Source organism: Agelaius phoeniceus, chromosome 3 (genome assembly GCF_051311805.1).
Source record: "Agelaius phoeniceus isolate bAgePho1 chromosome 3, bAgePho1.hap1, whole genome shotgun sequence".
NCBI lineage: Eukaryota > Metazoa > Chordata > Aves > Passeriformes > Icteridae > Agelaius > Agelaius phoeniceus.
Window position 1 is genome coordinate 5,847,135 of NC_135267.1, and position 20,354 is coordinate 5,867,488.

At 43.0% G+C, this 20,354-nt stretch overlaps 2 protein-coding genes across 5 annotated transcripts; one reads left to right on the plus strand and one right to left on the minus strand.

Moving 5' to 3' along the window:
* Window positions 1-501: 501 nt before the first annotated feature.
* CENPQ (centromere protein Q) lies at window positions 502-4,826 on the minus strand. 3 transcript variants are annotated; one of them, XM_054629044.2, is made up of 10 exons: window positions 4,711-4,826; window positions 4,253-4,353; window positions 3,574-3,729; window positions 3,236-3,293; window positions 2,989-3,103; window positions 2,765-2,833; window positions 2,067-2,196; window positions 1,729-1,848; window positions 1,358-1,435; window positions 502-778 (listed from the first exon to the last, which is right to left on the minus strand). In XM_054629044.2, the coding sequence occupies exons 3-10, from the start codon at window positions 3,724-3,726 to the stop codon at window positions 650-652; spliced, it is 852 nt and encodes a 283-aa protein (XP_054485019.2). In that variant the 5' UTR covers window positions 3,727-3,729; window positions 4,253-4,353; window positions 4,711-4,826; the 3' UTR covers window positions 502-649. The 3 variants fall into 3 exon arrangements, with proteins under 3 accessions (XP_054485019.2, XP_054485021.2, XP_054485022.2); XM_054629046.2 differs by lacking the exon at window positions 4,711-4,826 and adding an exon at window positions 4,460-4,545; XM_054629047.2 differs by lacking the exon at window positions 4,711-4,826 and having other exon boundaries at window positions 3,236-3,290; window positions 4,253-4,447.
* On the plus strand, window positions 4,774-19,798 carry MMUT (methylmalonyl-CoA mutase). 2 transcript variants are annotated; one of them, XM_077176498.1, is made up of 13 exons: window positions 4,774-4,873; window positions 7,053-7,432; window positions 8,352-8,719; window positions 9,386-9,543; window positions 9,758-9,929; window positions 11,195-11,443; window positions 11,800-11,911; window positions 13,177-13,292; window positions 13,821-13,936; window positions 15,660-15,791; window positions 17,352-17,499; window positions 17,624-17,791; window positions 19,385-19,798. In XM_077176498.1, the coding sequence occupies exons 2-13, from the start codon at window positions 7,078-7,080 to the stop codon at window positions 19,511-19,513; spliced, it is 2,223 nt and encodes a 740-aa protein (XP_077032613.1). In that variant the 5' UTR covers window positions 4,774-4,873; window positions 7,053-7,077; the 3' UTR covers window positions 19,514-19,798. The 2 variants fall into 2 exon arrangements, with proteins under 2 accessions (XP_077032613.1, XP_054485023.2); XM_054629048.2 differs by lacking the exon at window positions 4,774-4,873 and adding an exon at window positions 4,980-5,113.
* The last annotated feature ends 556 nt before the right edge of the window (window positions 19,799-20,354 follow it).

Here is a 20,354-nt window from a genome sequence, read left to right on the forward strand (position 1 = left end):
GTAGCAGCAGCTTACAAACAGAAGAACAAGAGTTTTTGAAGCAAGTCAGTGTAAAGAGCACTGCTATCTTTCAGCAGGTAATTTACCTGAAAAAGTATTTCATGCTGTTTGATGTTGGTTTTTGTATTAAGTGACAAAAATGTAAAAGCAATTTTGTACATTTGATAAAAATTATTACATTTTTTCAATGGAAGGTTTTTGTTAAAAAATAATAAGAAAGTTGAACAGGGGATTTACAAGTGAGTATTAGATAAGCTTATTTTTACTACCTGTTTCAGGTTTAAACTCCCAAATAGAAACTACTTTGGTAGAAGATACAGCCTTCAGTGATTCACAGATAAAGAAGTGCAAATAGGATGGAATAGTTCCCTTATTCTGTAAAAACACCCAAATAACCCAGGATCCATTTCCCTCCTTTTCCCTATGACAGGATATATCATCATTAGAACTCATCATAGGTCAAAAAAACCCCAAAGAACCGTGACAGATGACTTAAATCACTTGAGTCCCAAAATGTATCTACACATTTATATATACCAATGTTAATAGAAAATGTTTTAACAGAAATGCAGCAGTCACAACAGGAAGGCCATTAGGAAGAAAGCAGATTCCATCCAAACTCAGCATGGAGACTCCATATTTTGGCTTTTCAAAGCAAATCCACCTTCTCATAGGTCTTTTCAACAAGGGTTAACAAGTTCTTCAAGTCAGCTGACTGCTGAATAGCATTCATATCCTTTAAAAGATCCTTCTGATTCTTCACTTTCAAAATTTCTTCCTAAAGAAGGAAAGAATCATAGACAACAAATAAAAAAACAGCTTTTATCAAGTACAACAGGAATTTCATCTTCATGCAGGCCAGCTACGGCTTAAACAAAAAAGGATTCAAAGTCACAGAATGAGTCTTCCCTCCAGCAATTATAGATATATTTCAGAAATTACAAGTTCCCTAGGGCCATAGGGTTTCTAGGAAAAGACAGGTGATGTTTTAAATCATAAGATCACAGAATTGTTTGGGTTGGAAGGGACCTTAAAGACCACTTTGTTCCAAGCCTCTGCCTCCCACAAGGTTCCACTATCCCAGGCTGCTCAGAGGCCCATCTAACCTGGCCTTGAACACTTCCAGGGATGAGGAGGGTTTTTAAAGTTTTGTCCTGGTTTTAAATCAGAAGTATATAGTTCTCAATGAAAAATAAAATCACAAAAATATAACACAGAAAATGAAAATCTATTCAAATTTTCTGAATTTTCAGAATTGCCCCCTGTGGCAGAGGTTAAGGGACAAAAGCACATTCTCTTGCCTTCCTCCTCATAACCAAAGTGTCTCTGAAAAGACAAATATATATTCCACACTCACCTGCAAAGTGGGTGCCTGCAAACTGCACTTGGGGAGTTCTGGAAGCTGGAGTGCTCCAGTGCCATTTTCCTGGAATACCTAGAAAAAGAAGAAGAGAATGAAGAAACAATCCAAACCCCCAAATATCAGGAACACAAGTAGGAAATTAACCTGTCTGTCATTGTCCAACTTCTGAAACCAAACTTAATTCTGCAACTGAAGTTGGAAAGATTATGAAGATCCATTCCCAAAAGCACGAGGCCTTCCTTAAATGGCACTACCTGAGAAACAGCTTGTTTGAAAAAGCTCTGGAAGTCAGCCCATTCCTCTAGATTATAGGAGTACACAAGTAATTATTTTATATATTTATTTATTCATTTATTATTTTATACCTTCCTGGCATCTTTTTCATCTCCCTCTAACTGGTTTTTGAGCACCTGGATTTTGTACTTCAGCTGCTGTATATTTTCCTCAATGCGCTCTGCCGATCTCTCTGCTTCATTTATTTCTTCCTAAAACAAAAACAAGAGAAAACCAGATGAAAATTTACTTTAGAAATGGTGAATCTTTCCCACAGAACACACTGAGTCACTGAAAAAACATCCAAAAAGAAACAGAGCTTTGCAGCAAAGGTGGCTGACAATGATGAACACTGGACACTCCTCCACAACAGCACAGGCACGATCAGCAGTGTGGTAAGGTAATTTCTTCCCTTCCTTGTTTTTCATACCTGCAGTTGTACCAAAGACTCCTCATTTGTCTCAAGCATTTGTTTCTCTGCCATTTGAAGGCCCAGGATATTCTTCAGGTTGGCCAGCTTCCCTGGAGGCACATTTAAAGTCTTGAAACTTCTCAGCACCCTTTAATTACAGAAAAAAAAAAGTATAACTTGTTTGGAGTTCTATGCAAAGCAAAAAGAAAATTCTGGGGAAAAACTAATCTCACTATAGTTTTAAACTTAAATGCTGCCAGTGAAGTAAATGACTGCAGAGGGAAAGAAAAACTGCCTTGAATTACTTTCCAAAATCATGTGGAGTAGGTGTCCAAGGAAAGAACCAGGAACAAGAAATCCCAAAATTCTCATGCTTTCTATTGCAGTGGCCTTTTGTGGTTTATATTCCACTGGCCTCTATACTCCTCACTATAAACTAGCATTAATTAATATTTTCCTAATATTTTCCCAGTTCTGACCCTTCTGCTTTTCAAATTAAGTTCTAAGAGAAGGATTTTTAACTGCTTCCAAATGATGATCATTTTAGTAAAACCTGGAAATGCTTTTATGAAACATGATATACATCTTTCTCCATATATCTAGATATATATATATGTCAGAGGAGAGCTTTAGTTCACCCTCAAAGTATGGTACAAAACAACAGGGTAGAAGAAATCTTTTCTCTCCCTCTTTCCTTTTAATTTATAATTTCTTACCTGTTTTTTAGTACATTGAGGTGCTTCTGAACATCATCTTTTCCCTCTCTCTGTTGGGACAAAACAGATCTGAAAAGAAAATACAGGCAGAATTTCCATCACAAAGTATGCAAGCACAGAGAACACGTCAAAAACCACACTGGCTTCCACTTCAAGTAATATTATGATTTTTACTTTGTTCCTTGAGGAAATAAAGAAGAACCACCAGAGTATTTGGTACTTACAGTACTACTGATTCCACTATATTTTCCAGGAACAGCCTACTGTTCTCTGAGAGAGGCTGCCAAGATCTTATTGTAGCACTGGACAGCTTCACCTTTTTTGAAGAACCATTTTCTCCTGTTATCACAAAGGAAAAATAGGAAATATGACTTGTCAAACCTGGACAGAGAGCTTTGTGACTCAATTCAGTCAGACTGGAGTCAAAGGTGTAAAATAGTTCAAATTTAACAGCAAAGAACAGGACCCTACCTGCAGGGGAAGAGTCTTTCAGTTCCTTAACTCCCCTTTTGCCTGTCTGAGGGACCTGCTGAAGGGAAAAATTTACAGCAAATGTGGCAATTTTGAGGCATCCTCTGCTGTGCAATCATTCATCTATTCCTGTGAACTCACTATGCCAGTGTCTGACAAAAGTCTTTGAGCACAAAAAAGCCCAAAAAGCTTTATTGAAGGCTGCTCAAAAGAGCTCTTCACACTGGGCATTTCCTCGAGAGGACTATTCTTAGTCAATGAATTATTCTCTATAAATTCCAATTTAAAAAATGGGAAAAAATACCTTGTTCCCCTTCCCCTTCCAATAAAATGAATACCTGTCTTTTTTGACCTTGTTTTCTTCCTTGTTCATCTGCTCCTTTTTTTTTGCTAGAAGGCCCTTGTTGATTTTGTGATTTAGAAGGATTTTTTGCTGATCTCCCACCAGCTGGCTTCCCCATTTTATTGGAAGGTGTGTGGCGGGGTTTCATTATCTGTAAACCAGTGGGAACAGGAGGAAACAAAGACAAAATTAAAATCCAGTAATTATAACCCATACAGAGCAAACCATACTTTAAAAACAACGAAAAAAAGGAAATTGAGCTCAACCCAATAAGCCCCAAATGAGCCTAAATGAGACTAAATGTTTGAATATTTGCTAAGCTAGAGCCCAAAATCCTGTAAATTTACCCAAATGCAGAACCACTAAAAAGGCATCCCCATTTGGAAAATGCCTCTGCCCATGGCAGGGAGTTAGAAATAGATGATCTTTAAGGTCTCCTCCAACCCAAACCATTCTGTGATTCATTTTTCTAATTTTCAGCACAGTCATCCAATTAGCAGAACTTTTTACCTTAGCACATAAGCACAGTGGCCTCTGATCCAGTTTAAGTCTACAATTTCTTTTCTTACCATAGAAACAGAGGGAAAAGCTGTCGCACGGGAGTAGCCACAAACGCCACCACCCTTCTCGTCTCTCAAGCATCACGACTCAAATTTATTCAGCTTTTCACTCACCCCCTCAGGCCACTCTTTCCTCACTCAGGTCTTGTCACTTCTCGCCAGGCAAGTGTCGAAATTGACAGCAGACAAATAAGGCCCGGCAGGGCTAGTGAGGCCTAAAACAGGTAAATAAACCATATACCAGGTAAACAAACTCCACATCGGCTAAATAAGCCCTAAAACAAGCAAATAAGCCCTGCATGTCCCCTCTTCCATAACTACCCATGGTTGTGGGACAGCTTTCGCAGCGAACCGAAAATAAGATATGGACTACAACTCCCAGCATGGATCGCTCCCCACCGCCGCCGCCTAGGAGCTTCTCTTCCATCGCGGTGCATTCTGGGAGTTGTAGTCCTCACCCATACGCCCTCACATCCCCAAATGCCCGCTCCCCGGTGCTGCCGGATAGCATCATGGACGACACTCCACAAAACCCTTCCTCCCCTGCGGGCTCATGTCGCCCCGAGCCTCACCTTCCCGGCACTGCTTCCCTCTCCTCAGCGCTGCCGCCGGCCCCGCCTCAGCCGGCCGGGACGTTACCAAACAAACCCGCGCTTCCCGCGGCGCACGCGCAACGCCGCTCCCGCCCACCGCGCGTGCGCGGGGGCCGCGCGCTGACGGAGGGGCCGGTGGCAGGTAACGGGGGGATCCCATCGCTGATCCTGATCCCGATCCCTTTCCATGGCCCCGTCCATGTCCGCAGCCCCCAGCCCTGCCACTGTCCTTGTCCTTTTCCCCTGTCCCAGCTCCCGGCCCCGCCCTCCGTCCCCATTGGCCGCCCGAGGGGCGTGTTGGGGGCGGGCGGGAGCGGCGGGCGCTGTCCCGGCACGGAGAGCGGAGCGTTCGTGTCCGGCTGTGGGTGCTGAGGAGAGAGAGGTGTGGAGGGGGGCAGAGAGGGCGGGGATGGGAGATGGGCAGAGAGGAATTGTCCGAAACTGAACGCGGGTAAATGCAGCGTCCGGCTCAGGGAAAGGAATAATCCCGGCGTGCGTTAGGAAGAGCACTGCCAGCAGGAAGGGGATCCTGCCCTTCTGCTCAGCACAGCTGAGGCACATCTGGGGTGCTGTGTCCAGTTCTGGGCTCCTCAGGACAAGAGAGACACGGAGCTCCTGGAGTGGCTCCAGTGCTGGGTGGCAAAGATGATGGAGGGACTGGAGCATCTCCCTGATGAGGAAAGGCTGAGGGAGCTGGGGCTGTTCAGCCTGGAGAGGAGGCACAGCTGAGAGGGGCCCTCAGCCCTGGGTGTCCCTGTGTGCAGGGAGGCTCAGAGCAGGGCCCAGGCTCTGCTCCAGGGCCCAGCAATGGCACCAGAGGAACGGGCAGGGACTGATCCCAGCAAGTTCCACCTGGACAGGAGGCAGAACTTCTTTCCTGTGCAGTGACCGAGCATTGAATAGAGACCAGAGAGGCTGTGGAGTCTCCCTCACTGGGGATATTCCAGAACTGTCTGGACACAATCCTGTGCTCTGGGATGGCCCTGCTTGAGCAGGGAGGAGGGACCAGATGAGCCACTGTGGTCCCTTCCAACCTGACCCATCCTGTGACCCATGCAGGGGTGTGAGTCCAGATTGCCTTCTGTCCTGGCTGCAGCATCACATCCCCACTGGGCATGAGTGCTCCTCAGGAGCTCCTCTGTGCCCCTCAGTTATAGGCATACCACACTTAGCATATATATTGAAGCAAATGTTTGGAGGGTGTTGCTGCAGTGGTACAGGTGCTTTCCTGTATCTTGTAAAGGATTTCTCATAAAGGTGTCAGGGAAGTTTGTATTTCTTGGGAGTTGTGAAAGAGATGAGAGAGTGAGGAAGTGACTGACCCTTGGAGCTAAGCTGTAAACATTTTGTTTTTGTAAGTGCAAGGATAGGGTATGGAGAGCAGAAGCAAAGGTGTTTACAGCTTTTAGAAGTTACCGCACTCACAGACTGGTTTGAGTTGGAACGGACCTGAAAAATCATCTCATAACAACCCCTGCCATGGGCAGGGACATCTTCCACTATCCCAGATTACTCCAAGCTCCATCCAGCCTGGCCTTGGACACTTCCAGGGATTGGGCAGCCACAGCTTCTCTGGGCAACCTGTGCCAGGGCCTCACCACCCTCACAGGGAATTGTTCACATTGTTGCCCCCCATCAGTCTCATGCACAGTGGGACAAGCTCTGCAGCTTGTATTGTCCCTGTGTTCTCACATACCGCATTTTTTTTCTCCTTTCTTTTTCTACCTATCTCTAGTTTCCATCCAGCCCAAGTTATCTTTTCCAAAGTGTATGATTATATCAGCAATTTTCTGACAGCTCACTTCCTGCAGAGTGCCTCCTTGATGTTGGATACTGGGAAGAAATCCTGTGAGGGTAGTGAGGCACTGGCACAGGTTGCTCAGAGAAGCTGAGCTGCCCCATCCCTGGAAAAGCATCACTCTTTGACATGAAGGAATTCCTAGATGAGAGAGATGTGAAGGTGAGAGGGCAGCTGGCCATGCCATCTTCATGCCTCATTCTGGCTTTTCAGTGACTGATTAATGACAGTGATGCTGAGCGACTGAAATAAGTTACACATCTCAGATGTGAATGTAGATACGTTGAGGAAATGTTTTCCTTGGTTAGAGAAAAATGTAGGATTTTTCTTGAATGTAGGATTTTTCTCTTCCTGGTTGAAAGGCAAGAGGAAGGGCTGTCTGTCACATCACTGCGTGAATGACACATTTCACTTTTCTCCTGAGGGATTGTTTGGGATTTAGCAAACTGCATGACCTCTCCATCCTCACATCTGCTGTTAGATGCCTATGATAATGCAAAGTTCACGTTTTTGTTTTGTCCAGCTGGTCCCACCCCGTGAGCAGAGCCATGCTGAGGGCCGGGGATGCCGTCCTGCGGCTGCGGCCGCGCCGCTGCTCGCTCCTGGCCCGGCGCGCCCTGCACAGGCAGCCCCTGCACCCCGAGTGGGCTGCCCTGGCTCAGAAGCAGCTGAAAGGCAAGAACCCAAAGGATTTAATTTGGCACACCCCAGAGGGGATCGACATCAAGCCTTTATACTCCAAAAGAGACACGGAGGACTTCCCTGAGGAGCTGCCGGGGATGAAGCCCTTCACTCGAGGGCCCTACCCCACCATGTACACATACAGGCCCTGGACCATCCGCCAGTACGCTGGGTTCAGTACAGTGGAGGAGAGCAACAAGTTCTACAAGGACAACATCAAAGGTGGGGCAGCTGATCTGGGAAACAGCACTGCCTTGTGAAGCAATGGGGGACATGAATTCAGTCAGTTACATGGCAAATGTGATTATTCTGCACTGTGAGTTTGGATTTCTGATAAGGTCTTCCCAGTGGCACTGTCTTTCTTTGTTACTGGGAAATTGAATTGTTTGTGGGGATGCCTTTGTTTCATTTTGCTGTGGAGAATACATGTGTTAAATGCTGGTTTTGGTTATTGCACTATAGAACATAGACATAATTTGCATCCATCCCAGAGTTCAAGCAGCTGAGATCATGGAGCTGAAGCAGAAGTGGTAATCTGGGTTAGCTGGTAGCACAGCCCAGTCACTGGTCAGAGAGGGGAATGCCTGGGGACAGCAGGGTTTTGGGTTCTGCTTTCAGGTTGCAGCAACAAGCGCTCTGGCTGTCCTGTTCCCTGCTTTATATGAATAATTTTCTATTACTGCAGCTTTGCAAATAACAACATGTGTCAGTAGAGCCAGGGAACAGTCTGTGGTGTTTAGTTTGTGATAAAGAGAAGGTAACGTGACAGAGTTTATGACACTTCTGCTCCCAGCTAAGCCAAGCTGAGTTATGTGTATAAGCTCTTATACTGCCTATCTAGGTGCATTTACGACTTGTGGGTGAGCTGTTATTCAGCAGTTTTTAAAGTACAGTAAGGATTACCCTTTTGGCTTTTTTCTCCCAGTTAAAAACTTCTTCATTTAAAGTTTAAGACTACTAAACCTTGAACGGGTTTGGGGAGGGAACAATGTTTAACATCAAAATTTAGTTTGCCATTCAAGCCTGAATCAGGTAAAATAGAGTTAATAAATTTAAATCCCATACTAATACAAGTCTGTTCAACACCTCCACCTATCCCTCTTTTTTGTTTTTTGGGTTTTTTCTTTTCTTTTTCATGTAGCTGGCCAGCAGGGATTATCAGTTGCTTTTGATTTAGCCACCCACCGTGGTTATGATTCAGACAATCCCCGAGTTCGAGGAGACGTTGGAATGGCTGGAGTTGCCATCGACACAGTGGAAGACACCAAAATCCTTTTCGATGGAATTCCTTTGGAGAAAATGTCAGTTTCCATGACAATGAATGGGGCAGTCATTCCTGTGCTGGCTACATTCATTGTGACTGGGGAAGAGCAGGGAGTGCCTCAGGCCAAGCTGACAGGGACAATCCAGAATGACATCCTGAAGGAGTTCATGGTCAGAAATACCTACATTTTCCCTCCAGAACCATCCATGAGGATCATTGCTGACATCTTCCAGTACACCTCAAAGGTATTCATTGTTTAAATGTATAACTTCTATTATTAAGTGTTTATGAGTCACTTTGGAGAACAAATGAAAGATTGGAAGACATGTCATAGAGAAGAGTAATATGGTTGTGGAAAGGCCCAGTAAAAGTTAAGATCCAACATAATTTAAAATATAAATCTGAAGTTTGAGTCAAACTTCAAATTTCAAGCACCACGACTCAAACACATCTTCATAGAGATGGGTTGTATTTGCAGTCAACGAGGAAGTCAGAGAATGGGCTGGAGACAGGCTGAGAAAGCTGGGGGTGTTCAGCCTGGGGAAGGCTCCAGGAAAACCTCGTTGTATCATGTAACTAAGGGAAGTTTATAAAATAGATTGAGAGTAAACTTTTACACCAATAGTGAAAACTTTTCTTCCCTGTGAGGGGGGGGAGGCCCTGGCACAGGCTGCCCAGAGAAGCTGTGGCTGCCCCATCCCTGAAGTGTCCAAGACAAGGTTGGAGGGGCTTGGAGCAATCTGGGATAGTGGAAAATGTCCCTGCCCATGGCAGGGGGTGTTGAAACCAGATGACCTTTAACTCCCTTCTAGCTCAAACCATTCTGTGATTCTGTGTTAATGTGATAGAACAAGTATTTGATCCTCTCTTCTGCTGTTATATCCTGTTGTATCTCTTTTTTTTTTTTTCAGTATATGCCAAAATTTAATTCCATTTCCATCAGTGGGTACCACATGCAAGAGGCAGGAGCTGATGCCATCCTGGAATTAGCTTATACCATAGCAGATGGCTTGGAGTACTGCAGAACTGGCCTTAAAGCTGGCCTCACTATTGATGAATTTGCACCTAGGTGAGCTCAAGAAATTTGCTAGTATAAAACTCACTTTTGGTAAAACCTCTATAGAGTTTAATATCAAATTGAGTATTTTTACACATATAAGCAAGGAGGAACATTCCCATCATCTGACATTAATCAGAGACCTTGCTGTCAGGCTTCTCCATTACCGATCCAGAGTTACCTGAATGATTCAATGTTATATTCTATTCATGTTCTCCTATTACAGGCTCTCTTTCTTCTGGGGAATTGGCATGAACTTCTATATGGAAATAGCAAAGATGAGAGCTGGGAGGCGGCTGTGGGCTCACTTGATTGAGAAAATGTTTAAGCCCAAGAATTCCAAATCTCTTCTGCTGAGAGCTCATTGTCAGACTTCGGGCTGGTCACTCACTGAGCAGGTTAGAAATTGGACTCTCATCAACCTCCTTACTTAAAGGTGTTCTTATGGTGTGTGTGTTAAAGGGGGCTGCTGGTGTTACTCACAAAGGTGCAGCACTGTCCTCTCACTCTGACAAATGCACACACTGGCACTGGATACACCTTTATGTCAATTCAGGACTCAGAGGATGAAGCTCTCTTATGATTTGTCTGGTGAGTTATCCTTCCAAAATGCAGTTCAGTCAGCAAGTAGAGGAACTTTTTTTCTCAGCATCACTGGCTTGAGAATTCATTTCAGCAGCCAAGGGAGTCTTTCACACCACTGACACTCAGTGCTGAAGAGAGAAGTAATGGTTACAGCTCATCTGATCCTTTGAAACTGGGTGCACTCTCTGCTCCTCCTGCTGATTTACCTTGCAGCAAGGAGATCAATCATTGGAGTGCACACAGTTTCCCAGGTGAGGTCAGAGCTGGGTCCTAGCTCTGATCCCAAGGCCTGCTGCTCAATCAAAGTCATGTAATAGGAGTTATTTTTAGGTTGTGATTGTAAGTATTGACTTCCACGCCTTGGTTTTTTTGTTGGGTTGTTTGTTTTTTTTTAAAATAAATGTAATGTTTACTTACATTACAACAACACAGTAAAAGTAAAACAATGGAATTTTCTGAACAGTGACTTTTGTGGGTCCTCCAATTAAAAGTATTGTGGGTGTGCAAAAATGTTAATTCTTACCAAAACTATATTCAATTGTCTTGCAATGTCCAGTGTAAATATATTTCTGGCTAGATCATAACTCTTTGCCTAAACAAACTGGTTTATCTTAGTATAGCTTCTCAGTGTGCAGTATTTTCTCCTTGTAGGTTTCAGAGGGCATATATATTTAACATGCCTTTAGATAGGTATCTACCCATAAATTATGTTTTACATTCTCACCTATCCAAATCACATGTGATGCTGTCATGAATGAAAATATTTAAGCACATTTAATTCCAAAACACATCTTGACTAGTAATTTGTCTGACACATGCACTGTTCACTGCTTCAAGAATTCTGGATTTTGATTTGTTACTGTGAGCAGTTTACTGGCACAGTGATCATTTTGGCTTTCTTTATGGACTAATCTCTTTGTTAGGATATCGACAAGTGATAAATCAGTTTGATTTGGGTTTTTTTCAGCTTTTGTTCTGATTACAGCATTTCAGTGGGGAATTTTGTATTTGTTTCTTTGCAATAATGACTAACCAGTGGCAGAACCACTGAGCTTCAGAGCTCCCCTTTTCCTTGCAGGATCCCTTCAACAACGTCATCCGCACCACCATCGAAGCCATGGCCGCGGTGTTCGGGGGGACGCAGTCTCTGCACACCAACTCCTACGATGAAGCCCTGGGGCTGCCCACAGTGAAGAGTGCTCGCATCGCCCGCAACACACAGATCATAATCCAGGAGGAATCAGGGATTCCCAAAGTGGCAGATCCCTGGGGGGGATCTTACCTCATGGAGTGCCTCACCAACGAAGTCTATGAAGCTGCTTTAAAGGTCAGTTTGCAAAACCTTCTCTGGGAAAACTGTAGGGATAGGAGTTTTGAGAAATGTCTTTCTTTTAGGGATAGGAGTTTTGAGAAATGTCTTTCTTTTAGGGATAGGAGTTTTGAGAAATGTCTTTCTAAGGGAAAGACTTCTAATGTCTTCTTTGTTTGATAAATTGGTAACTTCTAATCAAGGAATTATTTTACACTTCAGTGATGTCTTTGTAAATTAGCTTTGCAAAATACAGTTTAGAGCACAAAACTGTATAAAAAAAGTATAATGAAAATGTGAGTGGTAGCACAAGTACAAAGCTCAATTTTTAAACCTTGCTCCTACTCAGTATCTCAATCCTCTTCATGTCTCAGCTTATTGAGGAGATAGAAGAGATGGGTGGAATGGCCAAAGCTGTTGCTGAGGGGATCCCCAAACTTCGTATTGAAGAGTGCGCAGCCCGGAGACAAGCCAGGATTGACTCTGGTAAGAGCAGGGGGATGAAAGAAGGGCAAACTGCCAATAGAATACTTCAGTATAAAGGTTTTTTACTCACATGTTCATTGTGGTTTTTTATTTCTCAGTTTAGGAGTAGCAGATTATGAGTGCTAGAATGAATGGTGATGGTTTTATGTCAGTGAAAGCTCTGGAAAGAGACAGAGTGTACAAAATACAGTACCAGTCTTGCTTGACATGTTCAAGATTAGATTAGGCAAAGCAGTAGAAACACCATTTTAAAAGTGTGTTTGGAGCCTTCAGTAGTGAATGGCTTGATTTCTTATAGGAGCTTTAAGCTGTGATTCCTGAGTTTAAAAGCAGAAATGCCACCAGATGGCGATACTCACCGTAGCTGGCCAAATTCCTGGGTTTTCTGGAGAGCTGCCCATTTTTCCTGAATGGTCAAATCATAGCAGAGGATGATACAGCTCCTTGTTTGCTGTACATATGTGTATATACTTATAGAGTCAGTATTTGTGGAGATATTTATACATGTCTGCTTAAAACTCTATTCCACTTTTTGTAATCTGCATTCCAGTAGTAATCCAGGAACAGAAACTAGGGATAACTCAAACACGAAAGGACTTACATGGACTTCTTTGTATGGAGCATAAATTTGAAGCAGATTTTAATTAAGACCAATAAAGAATAATCAGTAAAGTTCTATGTTTTCTCTCATAAGGTAAATTACTTCATGTTGCTTCAAAGAGTGTATTAATGTTATCAGGCACTACAAATAAAAATATCTGATAAGTCCATAATGATTCAAACCTAAAATATAATTTTCCAACATGATAAATTAACTTTTATGCACATGGAGTAGTTTTAGGTAGGAACTTCACTTTCTTATCTGTTAAATCAGAAAAGTAAATGCAGAGCAGGAGACCAGCACTTCTGCTTAGTTCTGTCAGACACACTTATGTCAGCTTAAAAAGAGGAAAATAGCTAATCTATTTTAGGGACTCATTACTAAATCAGTTTGCAAGATAAATATTGTTCTATTTCTTTTTTTTTTCTGCTGCAGTATTCACTGAGTTGAATGTTCATGCATTTAGTCTTTTATCATAAAATCTGGAAAATACAGACTTAAATCCATTCTATAAGAGCAGATTTTACATATTTGAAATGTATGTGGATATATAAGCAAAGCAATGCATAATAATGCTCAAAATCTTCTTGTCCTGCTAACATTGTGTCTTTTCACAGTAATTTGCAAATGTGTTCTGAGTTTCTGGTGTTTCCACTGGAAATAGGGTCTGAAGTAATTGTTGGAGTGAACAAGCACCAGCTAGAGAAAGAGGAGGCAGTGGAAGTTCTGGCCATTGATAACTCTGTAGTCCGTGCCAAGCAGATTGAGAAAATCAACAAGGTGAGAACAACCTTGGAAATGAATCTTACTGTAATTGCAGACAGAGACTGAGTAAAGGCAGCTTGCCAGAAGTTTACCTTCCAGTTTCTTAGAGTCCACTCTGGTCTTTAGTGGAGAAACTGGAATATATATCTGTATATCCAACCTTTAAAAATTGAAAGCTTTACAGGTTCTGAAAATGTGATGGAAACCATCTATGCAATGTTTTGCTCTAAAAGCCTGTGACATTGCTTAATCACTCACTGTTAGGGGCTTCTTGTCAAGTGCTGCTGAGGGTTACAGAACCAGAAATCAACATCCCTTTCATAATCAGTGAAAACATAGATAAAATTGGTTTAGGGTTATGTTATGGACTTGTACACATTTTGAGGTCTGAGCTGCCTTTTGACTTCTAATCTCATTGAAATAGGAAGTGGATATTGACAATTCCACATCCAGAATAAAATATTTGAAATTAGTCTTCCACACTTGACTTCCCATTTCACTTTGTGGTTTCTTTGAACTGAATGTCTCTCTCCTGCACCTTAGGTGAAAGCCAGCAGAGACCAAGCAGCAGCCCAGCAGTCCCTGGCTGCTCTCACACAATGTGCTGCCACTGGGGAAGGCAACTTACTTGCTCTGGCAGTGGAAGCAGCACGTGCCAGGTACTGGGGGTGGGGTTGGACAGCCCGTTCTTATTTAAAATTTGATGGTTCATTTTCACCTTTTGACTTTTCTTGGGCATAGGGTCAGCAAGATTGGAGTTTTGGGGTTTTTCTTTAGAGGTGGAAGTAAATAATGGCTGCAGTTTCAAATTATAAGACACGCTGTTATTATATTAAAACTCCTTAAGGAGTTGTAATATAATAATCAATGCTTTGATTTCTCACAAGGAACACTACTGATATAAAGAATCTGATATGAAATGAGGCTGTTTGTACACATTCTGCTGTTTACAAGTCATATTCTTACCAGTTCCAGGACATAATTGAGTTTCTCTGTCACTCAGCTCTTTCATGGGTGAAGGAGTTTAAGAAGTGTCTGAGATGTGAAAATGGATATTCACAGTCTTATCATGCTCTGTTGCTTCCTCTCTCCTTGCACCACAGATTGGTGTGAAAACATTTTTTGGCTGAAGGAGAAATCAGGCAAAGTTGTAAGAAATGTATTTGAGCAGTGTGAGTCATCCTTAGTGTCCAGTGGAACAGTTCCTTTTTTCAGCCAAAGTGCTTTTGAGGCTGTTTTCTTTCCTGTTTCAAGGTCAGCATCAGTCTCTAGAATAGATCCTATGTGTCTGTTCCTTAATTAACTAAATGGCCCAAATATGAGCAAACCAAATTCCCTCCTTATTGGGGTGCTGCTCTGTTTTACTGTCATGTCTCCAATTCCTTCATTCCCATTCCTGGAATACCTAATAACTGTATTTTAAATTTATTTAACCACAGCCTGTCAGGAATCTCCAACAGTATGTCTACATCTGTCTTTGAACTGGGGAGGTCACAGGAGGGCAGTGTTGGATTTACAAGGGATTCATATCTTCTGTAGCAAAATTAACCAGTTAACTCCTAGTTTCTCTCCTTGGTGACCTCATTTTTATTAATTGTAAAAACATTAATAGACTGGAGATTCACTTTGTAAGTTCCAAAGAGAATGCAATTCTGCCCCAAAATTATATATGGGACGTGACCCCAGAAAGAAACTGTTGTGGCATCTGATACAGAGTTTGAAGGAGGATTGTGAGCTCTGGGAACATGTACAGGGAGCCTTCCTGTTGGGGGCAACATGGGAAAAGGTTTCAAACTTAATCCATTCCCCCTTCACAAGCAGCAAACAAAACTTGTAACTTACACATAAATAAATTTCCCAGATTCTTCTGCATCTAGTCAGTAAAGGAGCTGTGTCAGGAGTAGAGAAGAATAAACACTAAAATGAAAGCATCAAGGGAAAGGTAAATAGATGTTAAAATGTTAGGTTTCAGTCTCTTCTGTGTGTTCTTCCCTTTTTTGTCCCCTCTTGATTTATATTTTGTATTTTGGCATGAATCCCAAAGCAGGATCTTTCAGTTTGAGCCCCGCCCCCCCAAAAAAAATCTCCATCCAGAAAATCTGATTTAATTTTCTGAATCATTTTGGCATTCCCCATTGCCTTGCCAATTGTAAATCAATTTACACATGAGCAATAAAGTATTTTCTTAAAAATGCCTGTGCACGTTCTGTCAGTGGGTGGCAGTAGGGTGAGCTGGATTTTCAGAGTGGCAGCACTGAAAGGGAAACCAATGTAAGTAAATTTGTCCAGCAGCAAGGCAAATGGCTGGGCCAGTGCAGCAGTGTCTGTGTCCTGTTTTCATTTCCACCTGCTGATAAGAGGAATGGTTTTTGTCTGTCTCAGGTGCACTGTGGGGGAGATAACAGATGCCATGAAGAAGGTGTTCGGGGAGCACAAAGCCAGCGACCGCATGGTGAGCGGGGCTTATCGCCAGGAGTTTGGGGAGAGTGATGAAATCCTTCATGCCATCAAGAGGTGAGAACTCTTCCCAGGTAGCCAAACACGTAATAGCCTCACATTTAACCCAGGAGCTTCATGTGCTACTGACTGTGCCATAAAAAAACATTTCCCAGACCTGGGTGACATCCCTGGGGAATCCCTGGACCTGCAAAAGCACTCTCATAAACAGGAAAGTAGAATGACAGGGATTAAGTACAATAAGACAAAGTCAAAATTTAATTAATTTTGAAATTGTATTTGCTTGCAAACAGCATTCACTGAGGTGAAGTTATGATTTGAGAGTTTTGTTCATATAGTCTAAGCAGCCACAGGATTAAGGAGCTGAGAAACATTGCCTGAAATCCCTGTACATTGGGTTGCATCTTTTAAAGGCTGTGTAATAGTCATCTTTAAAATGATTCCAGGAGTTCATACTACAAAACCTTGTTTTGATCTACCCATAAATTGTTCCTGCAATTTCACTCTTACTGTTGCTAAAATTGTTGCTAAAATCTGTCTGGATATCCACATACAGCCTCCAGTCTTTGGGTATTACTCATACCCCGATGGAGAAGGCATCCCTAGATGTTGGTATGTGTGAAAACAGTTGCCTTTTGGGTCTTTTCTCAGCTTCTGCCTTTACTGCTGCCCTCAGGGGTACAGAGCCTGAATTGCTGCTGTGGGAGATGATGCAGCACAAATCAGTCCCTGCTGTGTTGGGGTTTACCCATTTCAGAGCTCAGGCTCTCCTGAAAGGGAATTACTGATGGCTTTGCAGTGGTGATGATTAGACTGACTTGAAATTAGTTGTGCTAGGAAATGTCACCATTGTTCTTTTATTTAACTATTTAAATTTAACTATTTTTAATTATGCTTTTATGTGAAAGAGAGCTGAACTAACCCCTTGAAAATCAAGATGTAGCTCCCTTTCTTACATAGAATCACGGCATCATTTAGGTTGGAAAAGACTTTCAAGATCAGCCTGTAACCACAGAGAGATGCTGATGGTACTTGAATAATGAGCAGTACAATGACAGGTTAATATGTGAGGCTCTGATTACAGAGTAGCATCAATACAATAGAAATATGAACTGCCAGTATCCAAAAAAGAGAGGCATTGGAATGAATGCACAGAATAGGAGATACAATAATCCTTCCATGGACAGATTTTTACCCAGTAGAATTATAATGCACAATGTGATATACAGGACCCATCTCTGTGCAAGTACTTTTGAAATAATAGGTCATAATTATTCTTAAAAACTAAAAAATGTGTTTTGGTGAGTTGTAATTCATCTTGTTAAACCCTCAGAGAATTGAGTATTTTACCTGTTAGAAAGCAAAAGAATAGGGGAAGATTTTTTTAAATAAAGAATATTTTATTTTTGAGGCTGCTAAGTACAAGAAGTGAGTTAATAATAACAGAACATGAATATTACCATAGTGTGCAGACTGCACAGCCAAACCATGACTTAAAAGATCTTTTTATTTTATGAAATTATGCTACGCTTGCAGCAAATGGGTTTTTTTTATGTGTGGAAATACTTCCAAGGATTCTCAGTGACTTGCCCTGACAGATTGTGTGTTTCCCACCAGAGTTGACAAGTTCATGGACCGTGAGGGCCGCAGGCCTCGTATCCTCGTTGCCAAGATGGGCCAGGATGGCCACGACAGAGGGGCCAAAGTCATCGCTACCGGGTTCGCTGACATCGGCTTCGACGTGGACATAGGGCCCCTCTTCCAGGTAGGGCTGAGCAGCACCCAGAGCATTCATTCATCCATTCATTGCCTTTGCATCCCTTCTCCCGGGGGCGTGCTCAGCCCCCGTGGCTGTGTCCCATGCCCTGCCCCACCGCTGTCGCACACAGACCCCGCGGGAGGTGGCGCAGCAGGCCGTGGATGCAGACGTGCACTGCGTCGGGGTGAGCACGCTCGCCGCGGGGCACAAAACCCTGGTGCCTGAACTCATCAAGGAGCTCAATGCCCTGGGCCGGCCCGACATCCTGGTCATGTGTGGAGGAGTCATCCCCCCCCAGGTATGGGCAGCATCCGAATTGCTGCTGGCATAGCCCAGGGTGAGGAAGCAAAAAGGACCTTTGCACAATGTCCACAAATGTTTTATTCAGCCCAGGCGAGACGATCCGGTCCCAGCACCCTCTCTGCACCCGCACTTTCTCTCTACCGGGCCCTAGGGGCTGACCCTGGTCTCGGGCAGTACAAAGCTGAGGGCCAATCAGGGAATGGGGGGAGTGGCTCAGGGACATGGGAACAGACATAGGAACAGGGGAAGGAGCCAATGGGGTCTAACAGCTTTTTGAGGGAAGCTTCTTGTGGCTCCCTAGACCAGGGAATGTCCCCCCAGGGTCTCCACACATTTCCATCAAGCTAAGAGATTGATTTATCTCTGTCTGAGCTGGTGTGCTGTTTCCTGTGTTCTCTAATGTCAGAGCACTGAAGGCTCCTCTGGACAGTCAGCAGGGCCAGCACAGCTCTGTAAGGTGGGATCCCCCATCTGATTTTCTGTACACCATGCCCTGGTGTAACTTAGAGTGTTTGTGGGATGGAATATGGAGCTGTGTTGTGAAAAGATGAGCTTTAGGGAGATGTTCTTTAAGTTCTGTTGTTTCACATCAGCAGTCCTTGCTGGCCACCAGGCTGGATTCTGTCTTAAGAGACTTTTTGACTTACAGCAATGGTTGGGAATAGCCACAGCCAGTGACTAAAGCCTCTGGCAGGTCCCATCACCCCTAGAATGCACATCTCACTCACTTTTCAGCCTCTCCTCACCTTCCCCATCATCAGGCAGGTGTTGCCTTTCATTCCCTCTGCTTTCTCCTAAACTGTTGAGCAGTTTGTTGAATTCCCTGGCAGTCAGATCTTTGCTTTCATCTTTAAGTTTTCCTTAGCTCATGCACAATTTGCCTGTCTCCATCACCTTACAGCCATTCTCTGTCTATAGTGATCGAAGCTGATTTTGCACATAAAACTCCTGTTATTCCCTTTTTCCACACCTCTCCCTTTTCTAGGCAGTCAGGTAACTATTTGGGAATGACAGAATTATAAACTGAACAAACAAAACTCACAGTATTTTTCTAGGAGAAAAATGTGAGATACTGTCTGTCCAGTATCTCTCAATGGGCTGCTACTATTCTATGGTTGGTAAAGGTGTAATATATCCTATGTAGAAGAAGGAGAGAATACAGAACTGCTTCCCAAGTCCTTTTGAAATTTCAGGACAGTCATAAAATTCGATTAACTCTAGATTGCAAGAGACCACTGGCAGTCATCTGCTCCAAGCCCTTGTTTAAAGTAATATTTTCAAAATTAGAAGTTAGATCAAATTTAGGTTGGGTTGTTCAGACTCATATACAGTTGACTTTTGAATACTTCCCAAGGATTGCCATTAGTCTGATTCTAAATAAATATACAAACCCTTTCCTGTGGATATTTTTTAGTATTTTTTTTTCTACCTTCTAACTTCCAACCATCTCCTTGAAGCTGTGCTGCCTCTCTCTGGAACTTGTTGCTTTCTCAGGCCCAGCATAGAGGACAGAGCATGCACCAGTTATAAATTAATTACCCATTTTCTGTTCACTATTAACTATAATCTTACATCTCTTTTCCAACAGGATTATGACTTCCTGTACGAAGCTGGTGTTTCCAATGTGTTTGGTCCAGGCACTCGTATTCCAAAAGCAGCAGTGCAGGTGTTGGATGACATTGAGAAGTGCCTGGAGAAGAGGCAGCAATCCATGTGACTCTGAAATGTCACAACTCAGCAGCCTTACACTGACCACCTGATTGTCAGCAAGGGATGGCCAACCACAAACCTCTGCTCCCACTGCCCCCTGGCCTCGTGTTTTGTGCTTTCTAAGAAAGTTCTAAACTCTCTGCTTGTTCTATTTGAGGATTATTTATATAGGTACCCACAAGAAAATTTATCTCTAGAACTATGATTTCAGGAAGTGAAGGGAATTCAAATAAGTGTGTTTGGGGTTTTTTTTCCAGATATACTGATTAATAAAATAACAGCTTTTGCCTGATCTCTTTTGCACGCAGAAAACATGTTTTGAATTTTTTTGGCAGTTATAGTGGATCTAGAAGTCTTCAGGCAGGATCACCGATTCAGCAGAGATGGGATTGAACCCAGCAGCACTTTGGTTTGAGAAATGGTGGCTTCTCAGGGAAGGGCAGTGATGGGAACAGAGCACAGTGCACAGCTGCTCCTATACAGGCTACTGCCATCTACACCATTTGTATCTTACTCAGCCATGAAATTCAAAAATGATGGTTTATCTACCTATAGTTTTGTTAAGAGTGTTACATTATAGCTGCCCCATCCCTGGAAGTGTTCAAGGCCAGGTTGGATGGGGCTTGGAGCAACCTGGGATTGTGGAAGGCAGTTGGAACAAGATGATCTTTCAGGTCCCTTCCAACCCAAACCACTCTCTGATTCTGTGTTTCTGTGATTTTATGAAGTTGTTCATCAAACAACTTGTGTTTTACATTCATGAGCAGCAAAACTGTATCTGTTATGTGGATGAGAGAAGAACCCAAGACAAAGTTTAGGTTGCACAATATTACTGGCAAAATAATGGG